Here is a 21,058-nt window from a genome sequence, read left to right as displayed (position 1 = left end):
TGTCTTTAGTTAAATCAGTTGTACTAAAGGAGCAGTCTAGAAGAATGAGTCTTTAGTTAAATCAGTTGTACTAAAGGAGCAGTCTAGAGGAATGAGTCTTTAGTTAAATCATTTGTACTAAAGGAGCAGTCTAGAGGAACGTGTCTTTAGTTAAATCAGTTGTACTAAAGGAGCAGTCTAGAGGAGCGTGTCTTTAGTTAAATCAGTTGTACTAAAGGAGCAGTCTAGAGGAATGAGTCTTTAGTTAAATCAGTTGTACTAAAGGAGCAGTCTAGAGGAATTAGTCTTTAGTTAAATCAGTTGTACTAAAGGAGCAGTCTAGAGGAATTAGTCTTTAGTTAAATCAGTTGTACTAAAGAAGCAGTCTAGAGGAGCGTGTCTTTAGTTAAATCAGTTGTACTAAAGGAGCAGTCTAGAGGAGCGTGTCTTTAGTTAAATCAGTTGTACTAAAGGAGCAGTCTAGAGGAGCGTGTCTTTAGTTAAATCAGTTGTACTAAAGGAGCAGTCTAGAGGAATTAGTCTTTAGTTAAATCAGTTGTACTAAAGGAGCAGTCTAGAGGAGCGTGGCTTTAGTTAAATCAGTTGTACTAAAGGAGCAGTCTAGAGGAATTAGTCTTTAGTTAAATCAGTTGTACTAAAGGAGCAGTCTAGAGGAATGAGTCTTTAGTTAAATCAGTTGTACTAAAGGAGCAGTCTAGAGGAACGTGTCTTTAGTTAAATCAGTTGTACTAAAGGAGCAGTCTAGAGGAGCGTGTCTTTAGTTAAATCAGTTGTACTAAAGGAGCAGTCTAGAGGAACGTGTCTTTAGTTAAATCAGTTGTACTAAAGGAGCAGTCTAGAGGAACGTGTCTTTAGTTAAATCAGTTGTACTAAAGGAGCAGTCTAGAGGAATTAGTCTTTAGTTAAATCAGTTGTACTAAAGGAGCAGTCTAGAGGAATTAGTCTTTAGTTAAATCAGTTGTACTAAAGGAGCAGTCTAGAGGAACGTGTCTTTAGTTAAATCAGTTGTACTAAAGGAGCAGTCTAGAGGAGCGTGTCTTTAGTTAAATCAGTTGTACTAAAGGAGCAGTCTAGAGGAGCGTGTCTTTAGTTAAATCAGTTGTACTAAAGGAGCAGTCTAGAGGAACGTGTGTTTAGTTAAATCAGTTGTACTAAAGGAGCAGTCTAGAGGAGCGTGTCTTTAGTTAAATCAGTTGTACTAAAGGAGCAGTCTAGAGGAGCGTGTCTTTAGTTAAATCAGTTGTACTAAAGGAGCAGTCTAGAGGAACGTGTCTTTAGTTAAATCAGTTGTACTAAAGGAGCAGTCTAGAGGAACGTGTCTTTAGTTAAATCAGTTGTACTAAAGGAGCAGTCTAGAGGAACGTGTCTTTAGTTAAATCAGTTGTACTAAAGGAGCAGTCTAGAGGAACGTGTCTTTAGTTAAATCAGTTGTACTAAAGGAGCAGTCTAGAGGAATTAGTATTTAGTTAAATCAGTTGTACTAAAGGAGCAGTCTAGAGGAGAGTGTCTTTAGTTAAATCAGTTGTACTAAAGGAGCAGTCTAGAAGAATGAGTCTTTAGTTAAATCAGTTGTACTAAAGGAGCAGTCTAGAGGAATGAGTCTTTAGTTAAATCATTTGTACTAAAGGAGCAGTCTAGAGGAACGTGTCTTTAGTTAAATCAGTTGTACTAAAGGAGCAGTCTAGAGGAGCGTGTCTTTAGTTAAATCAGTTGTACTAAAGGAGCAGTCTAGAGGAGCGTGTCTTTAGTTAAATCAGTTGTACTAAAGGAGCAGTCTAGAGGAACGTGTCTTTAGTTAAATCAGTTGTACTAAAGGAGCAGTCTAGAGGAGCGTGTCTTTAGTGAAATCAGTTGTACTAAAGGAGCAGTCTAGAGGAACGTGTCTTTAGTTAAATCAGTTGTACTAAAGGAGCAGTCTAGAGGAGCGTGTCTTTAGTTAAATCAGTTGTACTAAAGGAGCAGTCTAGAGGAGCGTGTCTTTAGTTAAATCAGTTGTACTAAAGGAGCAGTCTAGAGGAGCGTGTCTTTAGTGAAATCAGTTGTACTAAAGGAGCAGTCTAGAGGAACGTGTCTTTAGTGAAATCAGTTGTACTAAAGGAGCAGTCTAGAGGAATTAGTCTTTAATTAAATCAGTTGTACTAAAGGAGCAGTCTAGAGGAATGAGTCTTTATTTAAATCAGTTGTACTAAAGGAGCAGTCTAGAGGAGCGTGTCTTTAGTTAAATCAGTTGTACTAAAGGAGCAGTCTAGAGGAATGTGTCTTTAGTTAAATCAGTTGTACTAAAGGAGCAGTCTAGAGGAGCGTGTCTTTAGTTAAATCAGTTGTACTAAAGGAGCAGTCTAGAGGAACGTGTCTTTAGTTAAATCAGTTGTACTAAAGGAGCAGTCTAGAGGAACGTGTCTTTAGTTAAATCAGTTGTACTAAAGGAGCAGTCTAGAGGAATTAGTCTTTAGTTAAATCAGTTGTACTAAAGGAGCAGTCTAGAGGAGCGTGTCTTTAGTTAAATCAGTTGTACTAAAGGAGCAGTCTAGAGGAACGTGTCTTTAGTTAAATCAGTTGTACTAAAGGAGCAGTCTAGAGGAACGTGTCTTTAGTTAAATCAGTTGTACTAAAGGAGCAGTCTAGAGGAACGTGTCTTTAGTGAAATCAGTTGTACTAAAGGAGCAGTCTAGAGGAACGTGTCTTTAGTTAAATCAGTTGTACTAAAGGAGCAGTCTAGAGGAATGAGTCTTTAGTTAAATCAGTTGTACTAAAGGAGCAGTCTAGAGGAGCGTGTCTTTAGTTAAATCAGTTGTACTAAAGGAGCATTCTAGAGGAGGGATGGGTAACTTTGATGGTGGTGGTGGGCCACAAAAGAAATTGAACTCATTATGAGGGGCCGCAGTGGCTCGTGGGTCTGCGTACCCACTCCCGCTCACCACCTTGCAAGCAAAGCTTTTTAGCGGCCCCCCTCGTGACAACTAAGAGAGTTTTTAAGTTCTGCACATTTTGCCATTGTGTGTTCTATCATTCTAACTCTCAACAGTAAATTGAGACCCCGACTGTTCCCACCCCACCCCCAAAATACAAATAAAACATTTAAATTACTCATGCGTCCCGTGGGCCACGAGTTGCCCATTCCTGGTCTAGAGGAACATGTCTTCAGTAGTAGTTTAGTTTCTACAGTCTTGCGGTGGTGATGAGTTGTATGGACAGTTGGGAGGTGCTCCAGATAGACCAGAGCTGGGCCATGGAACCACCTATTCTCCCCCTGAGAGGGGCTCTGGGTGAGGTGACAATTCAGTCTAGATGTCCATCATTTCCATCCAACCAACCATGTCCCGGTCCTGGTCAGCAGTCAGAGACGTCTGTCCCCATTGTCTCCTGTAGGGGACAGGAACTCCAACCAGAGAACCTGCCATCCATCCATTCGTCCCTAGTCTGTCTCTAGCAGCTGTGTGTCTGTGTGCGTGTCTGTCCTCAGACCACGGTGCTGATGCCGCTGTGTTTGGGCTTGGTGGAGGAGGGAGTGGGGGTGGGGGGCAGTAGGAGGTGGTGAGGAGGGGGAGGAGGATGAGAGGTGGAGGGGGCAGACCTAGGGTCAGGGGGGTGGTAGTGGTGGCGGTGGTGGTAGGGTGGAGGGTTCTGGAAGTACTGGGCTCCTTGAAGCTGCTGTGCCTGGGTATCTGCTTGTCTCTGGGCAGTGTGGTACAGGTTGGAGGGATGTGGGGTATGGAAGATGAGGGTGGGGTGCTGGGGGGACTTGGCCCTCTTGGGCCCGAACCAAGAGCCCGGGAGGGAAGAAGAGGAGGAGGTGGGGATGGAGTGTCCTCTGGAAGGACAGTCTCTGTCTTGGCAAGACGTGGCTCTGCGTCTCATGTGGGGACTGTGGTGGCTAATGATGGAGCCCTGTGGACCAGAGAGGACAGTTAGGACACAGACGGAGCAGTCAGTCACACTGGGCAGACAGTCACACTGGGCAGACAGTCACACTGGGCAGACAGTCACACTGGGCAGACAGTCACACTGGGCAGACAGTCACACTGGGCAGACAGTCACACTGGGCAGACAGTCACACTGGGCAGACAGATCACACTGCAGTAACAGTAGTTCCACTGTGGAGCAGACAGCACAGTCAGAACATACTGCAGACTTGGCTGTAGTAGTCTTCAATAGACGAGTCTACAACCATGTCTCAGGGCAGACCAGATCATGGGTCAACCACTGATCAACTAACCTGGTCCTGGAGAGCTACAGGAATGTGAAGCGTTTCGCTCTACCCCAACACAAATGCCAAACCCGAGTCAGCTAATCAACTGGTCATTAAGACCTTGAATGGCTGAATCATGTTGTGTCAGTGCAGGGCTGGAACAAAAGCTGGCACATCAATCAATCAATCAATTTTATTTTATATAGCCCTTCTTACATCAGCTAATATCTCGAAGTGCTGTACAGAAACCCAGCCTAAAACCCCAAACAGCTAGTAATGCAGGTGTAGAAGCACGGTGGCTAGGAAAAACTCCCTAGAAAGGCAAAACCTAGGAAGAAACCTAGAGAGGAACCAGGCTATGAGGGGTGGCCAGTCCTCTTCTGGCTGTGCCGGGTGGAGATTATAACAGAACCATGCCAAGATGTTCAAAAATGTTCATAAGTGACAAGCATGGTCAAATAATAATCAGGAATAAATCTCAGTTGGCTTTTCATTGCCAATCATTAAGAGTTGAAAACAGCAGGTCTGGGACAGGTAGGGGTTCCATAACCGCAGGTTATGTAGCTCTTTAGGACCAGGATTGTGGAACATATCTGAGCCTCTGTTTTCAGGAACAGAACCAGAGGTGACATCACTCATAGTGAGCTCCATACACTAAACAACTGTCACAGTTTCAAATGAACCTTGATAGACAGGATGCCATGCAGCATGAGGGATTATACAGGATTATACAGGATTATACAGGATGCCAGGCAGCATGAGGGATTATACAGGATTATACAGGATGCCATGCAGCATGAGGGATTATACAGGATGAGGGATTATACAGGATTATGCAGGATGCCATGCAGCATGAGGGATTATACAGGATGAGGGATTATACAGGATTATACAGGATGCCATGCAGCATCCGGACCAGGTAGAGGGATTATACAGGATGACATGATGGCATCCGGACCAGGTAGAGGGATTATACAGGATGACATGATGGCATCCGGACCAGGCAGAGGGATTATACAGGATGACATGATGGCATCCGGACCAGGCAGAGGGATTATACAGGATGACATGATGGCATCCGGACCAGGCAGAGGGATTATACAGGATGACATGATGGCATCCGGACCAGGCAGAGGGATTATACAGGATGACATGATGGCATCCGGACCAGGCAGAGGGATTATACAGGATGACATGATGGCATCCGGACCAGGCAGAGGGATTATACAGGATGACATGATGGCATCCGGACCAGGCAGAGGGATTATACAGGATGACATGATGGCATCCGGACCAGGCAGAGGGATTATACAGGATGACATGATGGCATCCGGACCAGGCAGAGGGATTATACAGGATGACATGATGGCATCCGGACCAGGCAGAGGGATTATACAGGATGACATGATGGCATCCGGACCAGGCAGAGGGATTATACAGGATGACATGATGTTCACACCTGACATTCAGAATGCCGCCTCTCACTTTTATTTGGGATTATGTCTGTCGATATCTAAGCATTTCATGATGTGCTAGCTGGAGCTTTGATCACTGATCGATTGATCACCGATCGATTGATCACCAATCTCCATATTACTGAAAATAGATGAATGACTTCTCATGAAATCTAATCTTGTTCCTGACGAATAGGATCTATCGTCGCTGCTCTGTCCTGAACTATATAATGTAGAGTTGCTGCTCTGTAGCTCAGTAGAGAAGCAGTTCGGCTGAGGTAGAGGAGGGAAGGAAGGAACAGGTTGGAGAGGAAGATGTTTTCATGGTGCAGTGTCACAACTGTCGCAGTTGAACAAACAGCAGAAAGAAAACAACAACAAAATAAAGTAAACAACCAGAAACAAACAAGAGATCAATGATCAAAGTAACTGTGGAGTATAGTAATTAGCTGTATTAATCCATCATGCTGGCAGAATGGACATAACACAGACTAACAGGCAGGATAAGCATGCATACAGCATGCATCCCTATCCCCTCCTCCACTCCTCAAGACAACCAGGGAGAAGAAGAGGTTGAGCCCAGCCACTGAGACCAGAACAGAAGAAGAGGTTGAGCCCAGCCACTGAGACCAGAACAGAAGAAGAGGTTGAGCCCAGCCACTGAGACCAGAACAGAAGAAGAGGTTGAGCTCAGCCACTGAGACCAGAACAAATAAGAAACAAAGATACAGGAACAGAGAACAGGGAGCAGGAACAGAGAACAGGAACAGAGAACAGGGTGCAGGAACAGAGAACAGGAACAGAGAACAGGAACAGAGAACAGGGAGCAGGAACAGAGAACAGGGAGCAGGAACAGAGAACAGGAACAGAGAACAGGGAGCAGGAACAGCGAACAGGAACAGAGAACAGGGAGCAGGAACAGAGAACAGGGAGCAGGAACAGGGAGCAGGAACAGAGAACAGGGAGCAGGAACAGAGAACGGGGAGCACGAACAGAGAACAGGAACAGAGAACAGAGAACAGGGAGCAGGAACAGAGAACATGGAGCAGGAACAGAGAACAGGAACAGAGAACAGAGAACAGGAACGGAGAACAGGAACAGAGAACAGGGTGCAGGAACAGGGAGCAGGAACAGAGAACAGGGAGCAGGAACATAGAACAGGGAGCAGGAACAGAGAACAGGAACAGAGAACAGAGAACAGAGAACAGAGAACAGAGAACATGAACAGAGAACAGGAACAGAGAACAGGGTGCAGGAACAGGGAGCAGGAACAGAGAACAGGGAGCAGGAACAGGGAACAGGAACAGAGAACAGGAACAGAGAACAGGGTGCAGGAACAGGGAGCAGGAACAGAGAACAGGGAGCAGGAACAGAGAACAGGGAGCGGGAACAGAGAACAGGAACAGAGAACAGGGAGCAGGAACAGAGAACAGGGAGCAGGAACAGAGAACAGGAACAGAGAACAGGGAGCAGGAACAGAGAACAGGAACAGAGAACAGGGAGCAGGTACAGAGAACAGGGAGGAGGAACAGAGAACGGGGAGCAGGAACAGAGAACAGGAACAGAGAACAGAGAACAGGAACAGAGAACAGGAACAAAGAACAGAGAACAGGAACAGAGAACAGGGAGCAGGAACAGTGAACAGGAACAGAGAACAGGGAGCAGGAACAGAGAACAGGGAGCAGGAACAGAGAACAGGGAGCAGGAAAAGAGAACAGGAACAGAGAACAGGGAGCAGGAACAGAGAACAGGAACAGAGAACAGGGAGCAGGAACAGAGAACAGGAACAGAGAACAGGGAGCAGGAACAGAGAACAGGGAGCAGGAACAGAGAACAGGAACAGAGAACAGGGTGCAGGAACAGAGAACAGGAACAGAGAACAGGGAGCAGGAACAGAGAACAGGAACAGAGAACAGGGAGCAGGAACAGAGAACAGGAACAGAGAACAGTAACAGAGAACAGGAACAGAGAACAGGGAACAGGAACAGAGAACAGGAACAGAGAACAGGGAGCAGGAACAGAGAACAGGGAGCAGGAACAGAGAACAGGAACAGAGAACAGGGTGCAGGAACAGAGAACAGGAACAGAGAACAGGGAGCAGGAACAGAGAACAGGAACAGAGAACAGGGTGCAGGAACAGAGAACAGGAACAGAGAACAGGGAGCAGGAACAGAGAACAGGAACAGAGAACAGGGTGCAGGAACAGAGAACAGGAACAGAGAACAGGAACAGAGAACAGGGTGTTGTGTGTTCAAAGTGCACAGCATCATCACAGAGCGATAGATAAATATAGCGAGAAGCCAGACGCCATTGACATGCAGTAGAGTGCAATCAGTGTCTTCCTACTTACTTCAATATTGCTGTCTAGTGATCCTGCACTGTTGCGGCGCCCGCGCTTCCCTGAGCAGGACAGGACAGGCAATAGCACAGGTTAGACTTACAGCAGGACAACCAACCAACACACCTGGTATACAGGTACTGGCTGACTTACAGCAGGACAACCAACCAACACACCTGGTATACAGGTACTGGCTGACTTACAGCAGGACAACCAACCAACACACCTGGCATACAGGTACTGGCTGACTTACAGCAGGACAACCAACCAACACACCTGGTATACAGGTACTGGCTGACTTACAGCAGGACAACCAACCAACACACCTGGTATACAGGTACTGGCTGACTTACAGCAGGACAACCAACCAACACACCTAGTATACAGGCTGACTTACAGCAGGACAACCAACCAACACACCTGGTATACAGGTACTGGCTGACTTACAGCAGGACAACCAACCAACACACCTGGTATACAGGTACTGGCTGACTTACAGCAGGACAACCAACCAACACACCTGGTATACAGGTACTGGCTGACTTACAGCAGGACAACCAACCAACACACCTAGTATACAGGCTGACTTACAGCAGGACAACCAACCAACACACCTAGTATACAGGTACTGGCTGACTTACAGCAGGACAACCAACCAACACACCTGGTATACAGGTACTGGCTGACTTACAGCAGGACAACCAACCAACACACCTGGTATACAGGTACTGGCTGACTTACAGCACGACAACCAACCAACACACCTGGTATACAGGTACTGGCTGACTTACAGCAGGACAACCAACCAACACACCTGGTATACAGGTACTGGCTGACTTACAGCAGGACAACCAACCAACACACCTGGTATACAGGTACTGGCTGACTTACAGCAGGACAACCAACCAACACACCTGGTATACAGGTACTGGCTGACTTACAGCAGGACAACCAACCAACACACCTGGTATACAGGTACTGGCTGACTTACAGCAGGACAACCAACCAACACACCTGGTATACAGGTACTGGCTGACTTACAGCAGGACAACCAACCAACACACCTAGTATACAGGCTGACTTACAGCAGGACAACCAACCAACACACCTAGTATACAGGTACTGGCTGACTTACAGCAGGACAACCAACCAACACACCTGGTATACAGGTACTGGCTGACTTACAGCAGGACAACCAACCAACACACCTGGTATACAGGTACTGGCTGACTTACAGCAGGACAACCAACCAACACACCTGGTATACAGGTACTGGCTGACTTACAGCAGGACAACCAACCAACACACCTGGTATACAGGTACTGGCTGACTAACAGCAGGACAACCAACCAACACACCTGGTATACAGGTACTGGCTGACTAACAGCAGGACAACCAACCAACACACCTGGCATACAGGTACTGGCTGACTTACAGCAGGACAACCAACCAACACACCTGGTATACAGGCTGACTTACAGCAGGACAACCAACCAACACACCTGGTATACAGGTACTGGCTGACTTACAGCAGGACAACCAACCAACACACCTGGTATACAGGTACTGGCTGACTTACAGCAGGACAACCAACCAACACACCTGGTATACAGGTACTGGCTGACTTACAGCAGGACAACCAACCAACACACCTGGTATACAGGTACTGGCTGACTTACAGCAGGACAACCAACCAACACACCTGGTATACAGGTACTGGCTGACTTACAGCAGGACAACCAACCAACACACCTGGTATACAGGTACTGGCTGACTTACAGCAGGACAACCAACCAACACACCTGGTATACAGGTACTGGCTGACTTACAGCAGGACAACCAACCAACACACCTGGAATACAGGTACTGGCTGACTTACAGCAGGACAACCAACCAACACACCTGGTATACAGGTACTGGCTGACTTACAGCAGGACAACCAACCAACACACCTGGTATACAGGCTGACTTACAGCAGGACAACCAACCAACACACCTGGTATACAGGTACTGGCTGACTTACAGCAGGACAACCAACCAACACACCTGGTATACAGGTACTGGCTGACTTACAGCAGGACAACCAACCAACACACCTGGTATACAGGCTGACTTACAGCAGGACAACCAACCAACACACCTAGTATACAGGTACTGGCTGACTTACAGCAGGACAACCAACCAACACACCTGGTATACAGGTACTGGCTGACTTACAGCAGGACAACCAACCAACACACCTGGTATACAGGTACTGGCTGACTTACAGCAGGACAACCAACCAACACACCTGGTATACAGGTACTGGCTGACTTACAGCAGGACAACCAACCAACACACCTGGTATACAGGTACTGGCTGACTTACAGCAGGACAACCAACCAACACACCTGGTATACAGGTACTGGCTGACTAACAGCAGGACAACCAACCAACACACCTGGTATACAGGTACTGGCTGACTTACAGCAGGACAACCAACCAACACACCTGGTATACAGGTACTGGCTGACTTACAGCAGGACAACCAACCAACACACCTGGTATACAGGTACTGGCTGACTTACAGCAGGACAACCAACCAACACACCTGGTATACAGGTACTGGCTGACTTACAGCAGGACAACCAACCAACACACCTAGTATACAGGCTGACTTACAGCAGGACAACCAACCAACACACCTAGTATACAGGTACTGGCTGACTTACAGCAGGACAACCAACCAACACACCTGGTATACAGGTACTGGCTGACTTACAGCAGGACAACCAACCAACACACCTGGTATACAGGTACTGGCTGACTTACAGCAGGACAACCAACCAACACACCTGGTATACAGGTACTGGCTGACTTACAGCAGGACAACCAACCAACACACCTGGTATACAGGTACTGGCTGACTAACAGCAGGACAACCAACAAACACACCTGGTATACAGGTACTGGCTGACTAACAGCAGGACAACCAACCACACACCTGGCATACAGGTACTGGCTGACTTACAGCAGGACAACCAACCAACACACCTGGTATACAGGCTGACTTACAGCAGGACAACCAACCAACACACCTGGTATACAGGTACTGGCTGACTTACAGCAGGACAACCAACCAACACACCTGGTATACAGGTACTGGCTGACTTACAGCAGGACAACCAACCAACACACCTGGTATACAGGTACTGGCTGACTTACAGCAGGACAACCAACCAACACACCTGGTATACAGGTACTGGCTGACTTACAGCAGGACAACCAACCAACACACCTGGTATACAGGTACTGGCTGACTTACAGCAGGACAACCAACCAACACACCTGGTATACAGGTACTGGCTGACTTACAGCAGGACAACCAACCAACACACCTGGTATACAGGTACTGGCTGACTACAGCAGGACAACCAACCAACACACCTGGTATACAGGTACTGGCTGACTTACAGCAGGACAACCAACCAACACACCTGGTATACAGGTACTGGCTGACTTACAGCAGGACAACCAACCAACACACCTGGTATACAGGTACTGGCTGACTTACAGCAGGACAACCAACCAACACACCTGGATACAGGTACTGGCTGACTTACAGCAGGACAACCAACCAACACACCTGGTATACAGGTCTGACTTACAGCAGGACAACCAACCAACACACCTGGTATACAGGTACTGGCTGACTTACAGCAGGACAACCAACCAACACACCTGGTATACAGGTACTGGCTGACTTACAGCAGGACAACCAACCAACACACCTGGTATACAGGTACTGGCTGACTTACAGCAGGACAACCAACCAACACACCTGGTATACAGGTACTGGCTGACTTACAGCAGGACAACCAACCAACACACCTGGTATACAGGTACTGGCTGACTACAGCAGGACAACCAACCAACACACCTGGTATACAGGTACTGGCTGACTAACAGCAGGACAACCAACCAACACACCTGGCATACAGGTACTGGCTGACTTACAGCAGGACAACCAACCAACACACCTGGTATACAGGCTGACTTACAGCAGGACAACCAACCAACACACCTGGTATACAGGTACTGGCTGACTTACAGCAGGACAACCAACCAACACACCTGGTATACAGGTACTGGCTGACTTACAGCAGGACAACCAACCAACACACCTGGTATACAGGTACTGGCTGACTAACAGCAGGACAACCAACCAACACACCTGGTATACAGGTACTGGCTGACTAACAGCAGGACAACCAACCAACACACCTGGCATACAGGTACTGGCTGACTTACAGCAGGACAACCAACCAACACACCTGGTATACAGGCTGACTTACAGCAGGACAACCAACCAACACACCTGGTATACAGGTACTGGCTGACTTACAGCAGGACAACCAACCAACACACCTGGTATACAGGTACTGGCTGACTTACAGCAGGACAACCAACCAACACACCTGGTATACAGGTACTGGCTGACTTACAGCAGGACAACCAACCAACACACCTGGTATACAGGTACTGGCTGACTTACAGCAGGACAACCAACCAACACACCTGGTATACAGGTACTGGCTGACTTACAGCAGGACAACCAACCAACACACCTGGTATACATGTACTGGCTGACTTACAGCAGGACAACCAACCAACACACCTGGAATACAGGTACTGGCTGACTTACAGCAGGACAACCAACCAACACACCTGGTATACAGGTACTGGCTGACTTACAGCAGGACAACCAACCAACACACCTCGTATACAGGCTGACTTACAGCAGGACAACCAACCAACACACCTGGTATACAGGTACTGGCTGACTTACAGCAGGACAACCAACCAATACACCTGGTATACAGGTACTGGCTGACTTACAGCAGGACAACCAACCAACACACCTGGTATACAGGTACTGGCTGACTTACAGCAGGACAACCAACCATCACACCTGGTATACAGGTACTGGCTGACTTACAGCAGGACAACCAACCAACACACCTGGTATACAGGCTGACTTACAGCAGGACAACCAACCAACACACCTGGTATACAGGTACTGGCTGACTTACAGCTGGACAACCAACCAACACACCTGGTATACAGGTACTGGCTGACTTACAGCAGGACAACCAACCATCACACCTGGTATACAGGTACTGGCTGACTTACAGCAGGACAACCAACCAACACACCTGGTATACAGGTACTGGCTGACTTACAGCAGGACAACCAACCAACACACCTAGTATACAGGCTGACTTACAGCAGGACAACCAACCAACACACCTGGTATACAGGTACTGGCTGACTTACAGCAGGACAACCAACCAACACACCTGGCATACAGGTACTGGCTGACTTACAGCAGGACAACCAACCAACACACCTGGTATACAGGTACTGGCTGACTTACAGCAGGACAACCAACCAACACACCTGGTATACAGGTACTGGCTGACTTACAGCAGGACAACCAACCAACACACCTGGTATACAGGCTGACTTACAGCAGGACAACCAACCAACACACCTGGTATACAGGTACTGTCTGCAAGGGATCTGTACAGGTGAATCTACACTATACACTACTGTTCAAAAGTTTTAGAACACCTGCTCATTCAAGGGTTTTTCTTAATTTGTACTGTTTTCTACGTTGTAGAAAGCTGTCATCAAGGCAAAGGGTGGCTTTAAATATATTTTGATTTGTTTAACACTTTTTTGGTTACTCCATGATTCCATATGTGTTATTTCATAGTTTTGATGTCTTCACTATTATTCTACATTGTAGAAAATAGTAGAAATACAGAAAACCCCTTGAATGAGTAGGTGTTCTAAAACTTTTGACCGGTAGTGTATATTCAAAAGTTTGTGGACACCCCTTCAAATTAGTGGATTTGACTATTTCAGCCACACCCGTTGCTGACTGGTGTATAAAATTGAGTACACAGCCGTAAAATCTCCATAGACAGACATTGGCAGTAGAATGAAGAGCTCAGTGACTTTCAACGTGGCACCGACATATGATGCCATCTTTCCAACAAGTCAGTTCATCAAATTTCTGCCCTGCTAGAGCTGCCCCGGTCAACTGTAAGTGCTGTTATTTTGAAGTAAGTGGCTCTGGATAAGAGCGTCTGCTAAATGACTAAAATGTAAAAAATTTAAAATGTAAGTCTAGCAGCTCACAGGACCGCCGAAGTACTGAAGCGCATAAAAATAGTCAAGAACTGCTCATCAGGAGCTTCATGAAATGGGTTTCCATGGCCGAGCAGCCACACACAAGCTTAAGATCACCATGCGCAATGCCAAGCGATGGCTGGAGTGGTGTAAAGCTCGCCGCCATTGGACTCTGGATTAGTGGAAACGCGTTCTCTGGAGTGATGAATCACGCTTCACCATCTGGCAGTCCGACGGACTAATCTGGATTTGGCGGATGCCAGGTGAACGCTACCTGCCCCAATGTATAGTGCCAACTGTAAAGTTTGGTGGAGTAGGAATAATGGTCTGGGGCTGTTGTTCATGGTTTGGGTTAGGCCCTTTAGTTCCAGTGAAGGGAAGTCTTAACGCTACAGCCTACAGTTACATTCTAGATGATTCTGTGCTTCCAACTTTGTGGCAATAGTTTGGGGAAGGCGCTTTCCTGTTTCAGCATGACAATGACCCCATGCACAAAGCGAGGTCCATACAGAAATGGTTTGTCAAGATTGGTGTGGAAGAACTTGACTGGCCTACACAGAGCCCTGACCTCAACCCCATCAAACACCTTTGGGTTGAATTGGAACGCCAGCTGCGAGCCAGGCCTAATTGCCCAACATCAGTGCCCGACCTCACTAAAGCTCTTGTGGCTGAATGGAAGCAAGTCCCCGCAGCAATGTTCCAACATCTAGTGGAAAGCCTTCCCAGAAGAGTGGAGGCTGTTATAGCAGCAAAGGGGGGACCAACTCCATATTAATGCCCATGATTTTGGAATGAGATGTGTCCACATACACTACATGATCAAAAGTATCATCCTTACTACATAGCTGTAGGTCTGTTACAGGTTTTGGTTTTTCCATTTATGTTTTGCGGTTGGCACGTATAGCTCGTTAGCACACAGGGCGCACCGAGTGGTGCCACCTCATTAGTCAATGTGTTACACCTGTGCTTGTTGCCATCTCGTTAGTGGGAAGGTGTTTCACCTGTGCTGGCCCAGGTGCTATTTAAGAGTGGCTGGCCCAGTGTTTCGGTTGTCTTGATAGATGTTTGAGTTAACACCTTTAGTCCAATTTGTAAGCCGCTCTGGATAAGAGCGTCTGCTAAATGATGTAAATGTATTGGCGCGCCCTATTTTATTTGTAGAAAAACATGCCTTTGTCTGATTTTCTGTGTTTTTGGTTTGCGCCACCATTTTGGTTTGCTTCCTGTCTACGTTTTGGGTGGGTTTTTCTTTTGTTTGCCTCTTAGTGGGTCTCCTGGTGGGTCTCATGGTGGGTCTCCTTGTGGGTGTCTTGTGTTCCAGGTGTTGTTACTAGTCAACTCTCAGTGGACACACCCCCATGAGTGTCTTTCAGAACCCCCTCCTAAAACCTCACCTGTTTTGCTTTTTGTTTTTCTTGCTGGGGAACGTAACACAATGGGGGCTCGTCTGGGATTTTGTTTCCCATGAGTATGGTAGTCAGTCTAGTCACCTTCTCTGAAACTCTGCTGCGTCCAGATATGATTGTTCAAAATACCCTTTAGTGGTAGTTTGTCACTGACATCCACCCTGAGGGGTTATAAGATTGGTGGAATCATTTTGAAAGTTGCATAAACACACAGGCTTATAATATAAAAATAAAGCCATGGACTTTAAGTTGGACGCATTTGTGGAAAACCCTCCATGGGAGATGCTAGTGGAAAACCCTCCATGGGAGATGCTAGTGGAAAACCCTCCATGGGAGATGCTAGTGGAAAACCCTCCATGGGAGATGCTAGTGGAAAACCCTCCATGGGAGATGCTAGTGGAAAACCCTCCATGGGAGATGCTAGTGGAAAACCCTCCATGGGAGATGCTAGTGGAAACCCTCCATGGGAGATGCTAGTGGGAAACCCTCCATGGGAGATGCTAGTGGAAAACCCTCCATGGGAGATGCTAGTGGAAAACCCTCCATGGGAGATGATAGATTAATGTACAAAGGTGAATCTGCTTGTCATGGCAAAGCATTATGACATCGAAGTTGCAAGCAGTAGTCAAAGAGTTGATCAGTACAGCTTTGGTGGAGGAGGAAATCCTTCCGGAGAGGGGGGGTAGAGGACACCCCATAGAGATAGATATGGTAGAGGACACCCCATAGAGATAGATATGTTAGAGGACACCCCATAGAGATAGATATGGTAGAGGACACCCCATAGAGATAGATATGGTAGAGGACACCCCATAGAGATAGATATGTTAGAGGACACCCCATAGAGATAGATATGGTAGAGGACACCCCATAGAGATAGATATGGTAGAGGACACCCCATAGAGATAGATATGGTAGAGGACACCCCATAGAGATAGATATGGTAGAGGACACCCCATATAGATAGATATGGTAGAGGACACCCCATATAGATAGATATGGTAGAGGACACCCCATAGAGATAGATATGGTAGAGGACACCCTATAGAGATAGATATGGTAGAGGACACCCCAAAGAGATAGATACGGTAGAGGACACCCCATAGAGATAGATATGGTAGAGGACACCCCATAGAGATAGATATGGTAGAGGACACCCCATAGAGATAGATATGGTACAGTACACCCCATAGAGATAGATATGGTAGAGGACACCCCATAGAAATAGATATGGTAGAGGACACCCCATAGAGATAGATATGGTAGAGGACACCCCATAGAGATAGATATGGTAGAGGACACCCCATAGAGATAGATATGGTAGAGGACATCCCATAGAGATAGATATGGTAGAGGACACCCCATAGAGATAGATATGGTAGAGGACACCCCATAGAGATAGATATGGTAGAGGACACCCCATAGAGATAGATATGGTAGAGGACACCCCATAGAGATAGATATGGTAGAGGACACCGCAAAGAGATAGATATGGTAGAGGACACCCCATAGAGATATATATGGTAGAGGGCACCCCATAGAGATAGATATGGTAGAGGACACCCCATAGAGATAGATATGGTAGAGGACACCCCATAGAAATAGATATGGTAGAGGACACCCCATAGAGATAGATATGGTAGAGGACACCCCATAGAGATAGATATGGTAGAGGACACCCCATAGAGATAGATATGGTAGAGGACACCCCATGGAGATAGATATGGTAGAGGACACCCCATAGAGATAGATATGGTAGAGGACACCCCATAGATATAGATATGGTAGAGGACACCCCATAGAGATAGATATGGTAGAGGACACCCCATAGAGATAGATATGGTAGAGGACACCCCATAGAGATAGATATGGTAGAGGACACCCCATAGAGATAGATATGGTAGAGGACACCCCATAGAGATGGATATGGTAGAGGACACCCCATAGAGATGGATATGGTAGAGGACACCCCATAGAGATAGATATGGTAGAGGACACCCCATAGAGATGGATATGGTAGAGGACACCCCATAGATATGGATATGGTAGAGGACACCCCATAGAGATAGATATGGTAGAGGACACCCCATAGAGATAGATATGGTAGAGGACACCCCATAGAGATAGATATGGTAGAGGACACCCCATAGAGATAGATACGGTATAGATATGGTCTTCCACCCCATAGACGTGCGAGAGGTGATTGGAGCAACACAAGGAAATGGAAAGAGAATGTGAGGAGAGATTGGAGCAACACAAGGAAAGGGAAAGAGAACGTGAGGAGAGATTGGAGCAACACAAGGAAAGGGAAAGAGAACGTGAGGAGAGATTGGAGCAGCACAAGGAAAGGGAAAGAGAACGTGAGGAGAGATTGGAGCAACACAAGGAAAGGGAAAGAGAACGTGAGGAGAGATTGGAGCAACACAAGGAAAGGGAAAGAGAACGTGAGGAGAGATTGGAGCAACACAAGGAAAGGGAAAGAGAACGTGAGGAGAGATTGAAGCAACACAAGGAAAGGGAAAGAGAATGTGAGGAGAGATTGGAGCAACACAAGGAACGGGAAAGAGAACGTGAGGAGAGATTGGAGCAACACAAGGAAAGGGAAAGAGAACGTGAGGAGAGATTGAAGCAACACAAGGAAAGGGAAAGAGAATGTGAGGAGAGATTGGAGCAACACAAGGAAAGGGAAAGAGAACGGGAGGAGAGATTGGAGCAACACAAGGAAAGGGAAAGAGAACGTGAGGAGAGATTGGAGCAACACAAGGAAAGGGAAAGAGAACGTGAGGATAGATTGGAGCAACACAAGGAAAGGGAAAGAGAATGTGAGGAGAGATTGGAGCAACACAAGGAAAGGGAAAGAGAACGTGAGGAGAGATTGGAGCAACACAAGGAAAGGGAAAGAGAACGGGAGGAGAGATTGGAGCAACAGAAATTAGAGTTAGAGCACAGGGAAAGACAAGCAGCCAAACAAGAAGAAGAAGAACGTGCGTCATTCGATTGAAATACATGGAGCTGGAAGCGTGACAATGGCAGATAGAAAGGACATATTGTCTCTCAGTGACCTAAATTGAAACGGGAAAATGAGAGAGAGAAAAAGCTGTTTCTTCTTGTGGGAGCACTCCAGCCCATTAAGTAACTGGTTGGGACTGGTGTATCTCCTAAACAAGATTTTGTTTGTGTCTCTGCAGAGTGGCGATGCTGTTAAGCAGCCGGTGAAGATACTGCGAGACACTGGAGCAGCCCAGTCCTTCATGTTGGAGGGTGTTTTGCCTTTGTCTGACACGTCAGCAACTGGTTACAGGGTGTTAGTACAAGGCATGGAGATGGGTTGCATGGAAGTTCCTTTCTATAATGTGGAACTCGAATCTGATCTAATTTTGGGAAACGATTTGGCTGGAGGGAAGGTCGTGCCAAATCCTGTCATTTGTAAGGAACCCAGAGTAGAGGAACCTGATGGGTTATCAGTAAAGTACCCAAGAGTGTTCCCAGAGTAGAGGAACCTGATGGGTTATCAGTAAAGTACCCTAGACTGTTCCCAGAGTAGAGGAACCCAGAGTAGAGGAACCTGGTGGGTTATCAGTAAAGTACCCTAGACTGTTCCCAGAGTAGAGGAACCTGATGGGTTATCAGTAAAGTACCCTAGAGTGTTCCCAGAGTAGAGGAACCTGATGGGTTATCAGTAAAGTACCCTAGACTGTTCCCAGAGTAGAGGAACCTGATGGGTTATCAGTAAAGTACCCTAGAGTGTTCCCAGAGTAGAGGAACCTGATGGGTTATCAGTAAAGTACCCTAGAGTGTTCCCAGAGTAGAGGAACCTGATGGGTTATCAGTAAAGTACCCTAGAGTGTTCCCAGCGTGTGCCGTTACACGTGCTATGCCTAAGAAAGTCGCCGGGAGCAAGTCTAGTGTTGAGGAGGATGTCAGCCATCCCACCATGGTCGATCAGTCCGAGACTTTTATTGGTGATCCTGATTTCGGTAAACCTCCTGAGTTGACCTCTCCTTTTGAAAACCCCCAAAGGTGAGTGAGTTTGTAGGACCGCTGAAGGAAGAGAGGGTCCCTACAGTTGACACTTCCATGTCTAGGAAACAGCTGATTGCTGATCAGAGTAATGATGTTTCCCTCTCCCCTCTTTTTCCTGAGATACGTCCAGAGGAGGAGTTTGATGAAGTTTGTGTGGGTTACTTTGACAGATGGTGTTCTAATGAGAAATTGGCGTTCTCGTGCCACTTCTGAGCAGGACGATTGGCCCAGGGTATCTCAAGTTGTCCTTCCAGTTACACTTTGACAAGAGATACTGAGGTTGGCTCACGAGGTTAGTATAGCAGGCCATCTTGGGGTCAACAAGACGTATAACCGTATCTTGCAGATCTTCTTCTGGCCTGGTCTGAAACAGGATGTTGTGGATTACTGTAACTCTTGTTGTGTTTGCCAGCGGAGGGGTAAACCGAACCAAGCTGTACCGGTTGGACCTTTGCAACCTATTCCTAGTTTTGACAAACCTTTCAGCAGGGTTCTGGTGGATTGTCTTGGTCCTTTGCTCAAAGCCAAGAGTGGTAACCAGTTTCTCTTAACCATCATGTGCACTGCCAGTCGTTTCCCTGAGGCCATTCCACTGAGGAAAATCACAGCTCCCAGTATTGTTAAGGCCCTGGTTAAATTATTTTCAACGTTTGGACTTCTGCAGGTAGTGCAATTGGACAAAGGTTTGAATTTCATGTCAAAGGTCTTCCAGTAAGTGCTACAACAGTTGGGTGTAACCCACTGCCCCTCAAGTGCCCACCACCCAGAGTCTCAAGGTGAGAGATTTCAAAAGCACCCTTGACTTACTGCTTTGAGTTTGAGAAAGAAAGAAAGAAAGACTGAGATGAAGGAGTCCCTCTTGTGCTGCAGCTGAATGAACTCATGTCAGAGGTCCTTTGAGTTTGCAGAGAGAGGTTGTTGCAGGGCGACACCTTAAACACAAAAACTAATCTGTTGGACCATATCAGCACTTTTCGACACAGATTACACTGCACCTGTGAGTTTTCCAGTGAGAATACGGAGAAGGCGTAAACGAAAATGAAAGTTTGGTATGTTCTAAAGGCCCAAAACCGCACTTTCGATGTGGGTGATCAAGTCCAGTTTTTTTTGCCCGATCTGGGGTCACCATTGCAGGCTCGCTTTCAGGCACTTACCCCATGTAAAAAAAAAATTGTCATCTGGATTACATCATTGTCACACCGGAGCGCAGGAAGAAAACCTGGCTGTGTCATGTCAACATGTTGAAACCATACTTTACCCACTACGATCGGGAACTGAAAGTGATGATCTGCCGTCACGTTGACTATGGTCTAATTGAGAGTATGAAGAAAGCCCATTACAGTAGAGACAGACTGCCAGCTGGACGGTTCAGTAACTCAGAGATTCTGGAAAACCTTTATCTTTTTGGCTTGTCTCTGGAGGAAGAAAAGCGACATTGTTGCACTGCTTTTAGAATATCAGGGTTTATTCT

The 21,058-nt window shown here is 46.8% G+C and overlaps 1 protein-coding gene across 1 annotated transcript in view; it reads right to left on the bottom strand.

The window, feature by feature from the left end:
• Positions 1–3,459: 3,459 nt before the first annotated feature.
• iqsec1b (IQ motif and Sec7 domain ArfGEF 1b) overlaps positions 3,460–21,058 on the bottom strand; it is a gene marked incomplete at its 3' end in the record, with an annotated part of 95,737 nt that continues 78,138 nt past the window's right edge. The window contains exons 11-12 of the mRNA XM_084167758.1: positions 7,994–8,043; positions 3,460–3,888 (exon numbers count right to left, since the gene is read on the bottom strand). Of these exons, the coding sequence (XP_084023884.1) occupies positions 3,460–3,888; positions 7,994–8,043 (479 nt within the window). The remainder of the gene's footprint in view (positions 3,889–7,993; positions 8,044–21,058) is intronic.

The sequence above is a fragment of the Coregonus lavaretus genome, assembly GCF_964263955.1.
Source record: "Coregonus lavaretus genome assembly, chromosome: 8".
Classification (NCBI taxonomy): Eukaryota; Metazoa; Chordata; class Actinopteri; order Salmoniformes; family Salmonidae; genus Coregonus; species Coregonus lavaretus.
Note: the sequence above shows the minus strand (reverse complement) of the source record. Positions and strands in the feature narration are given on the sequence as shown.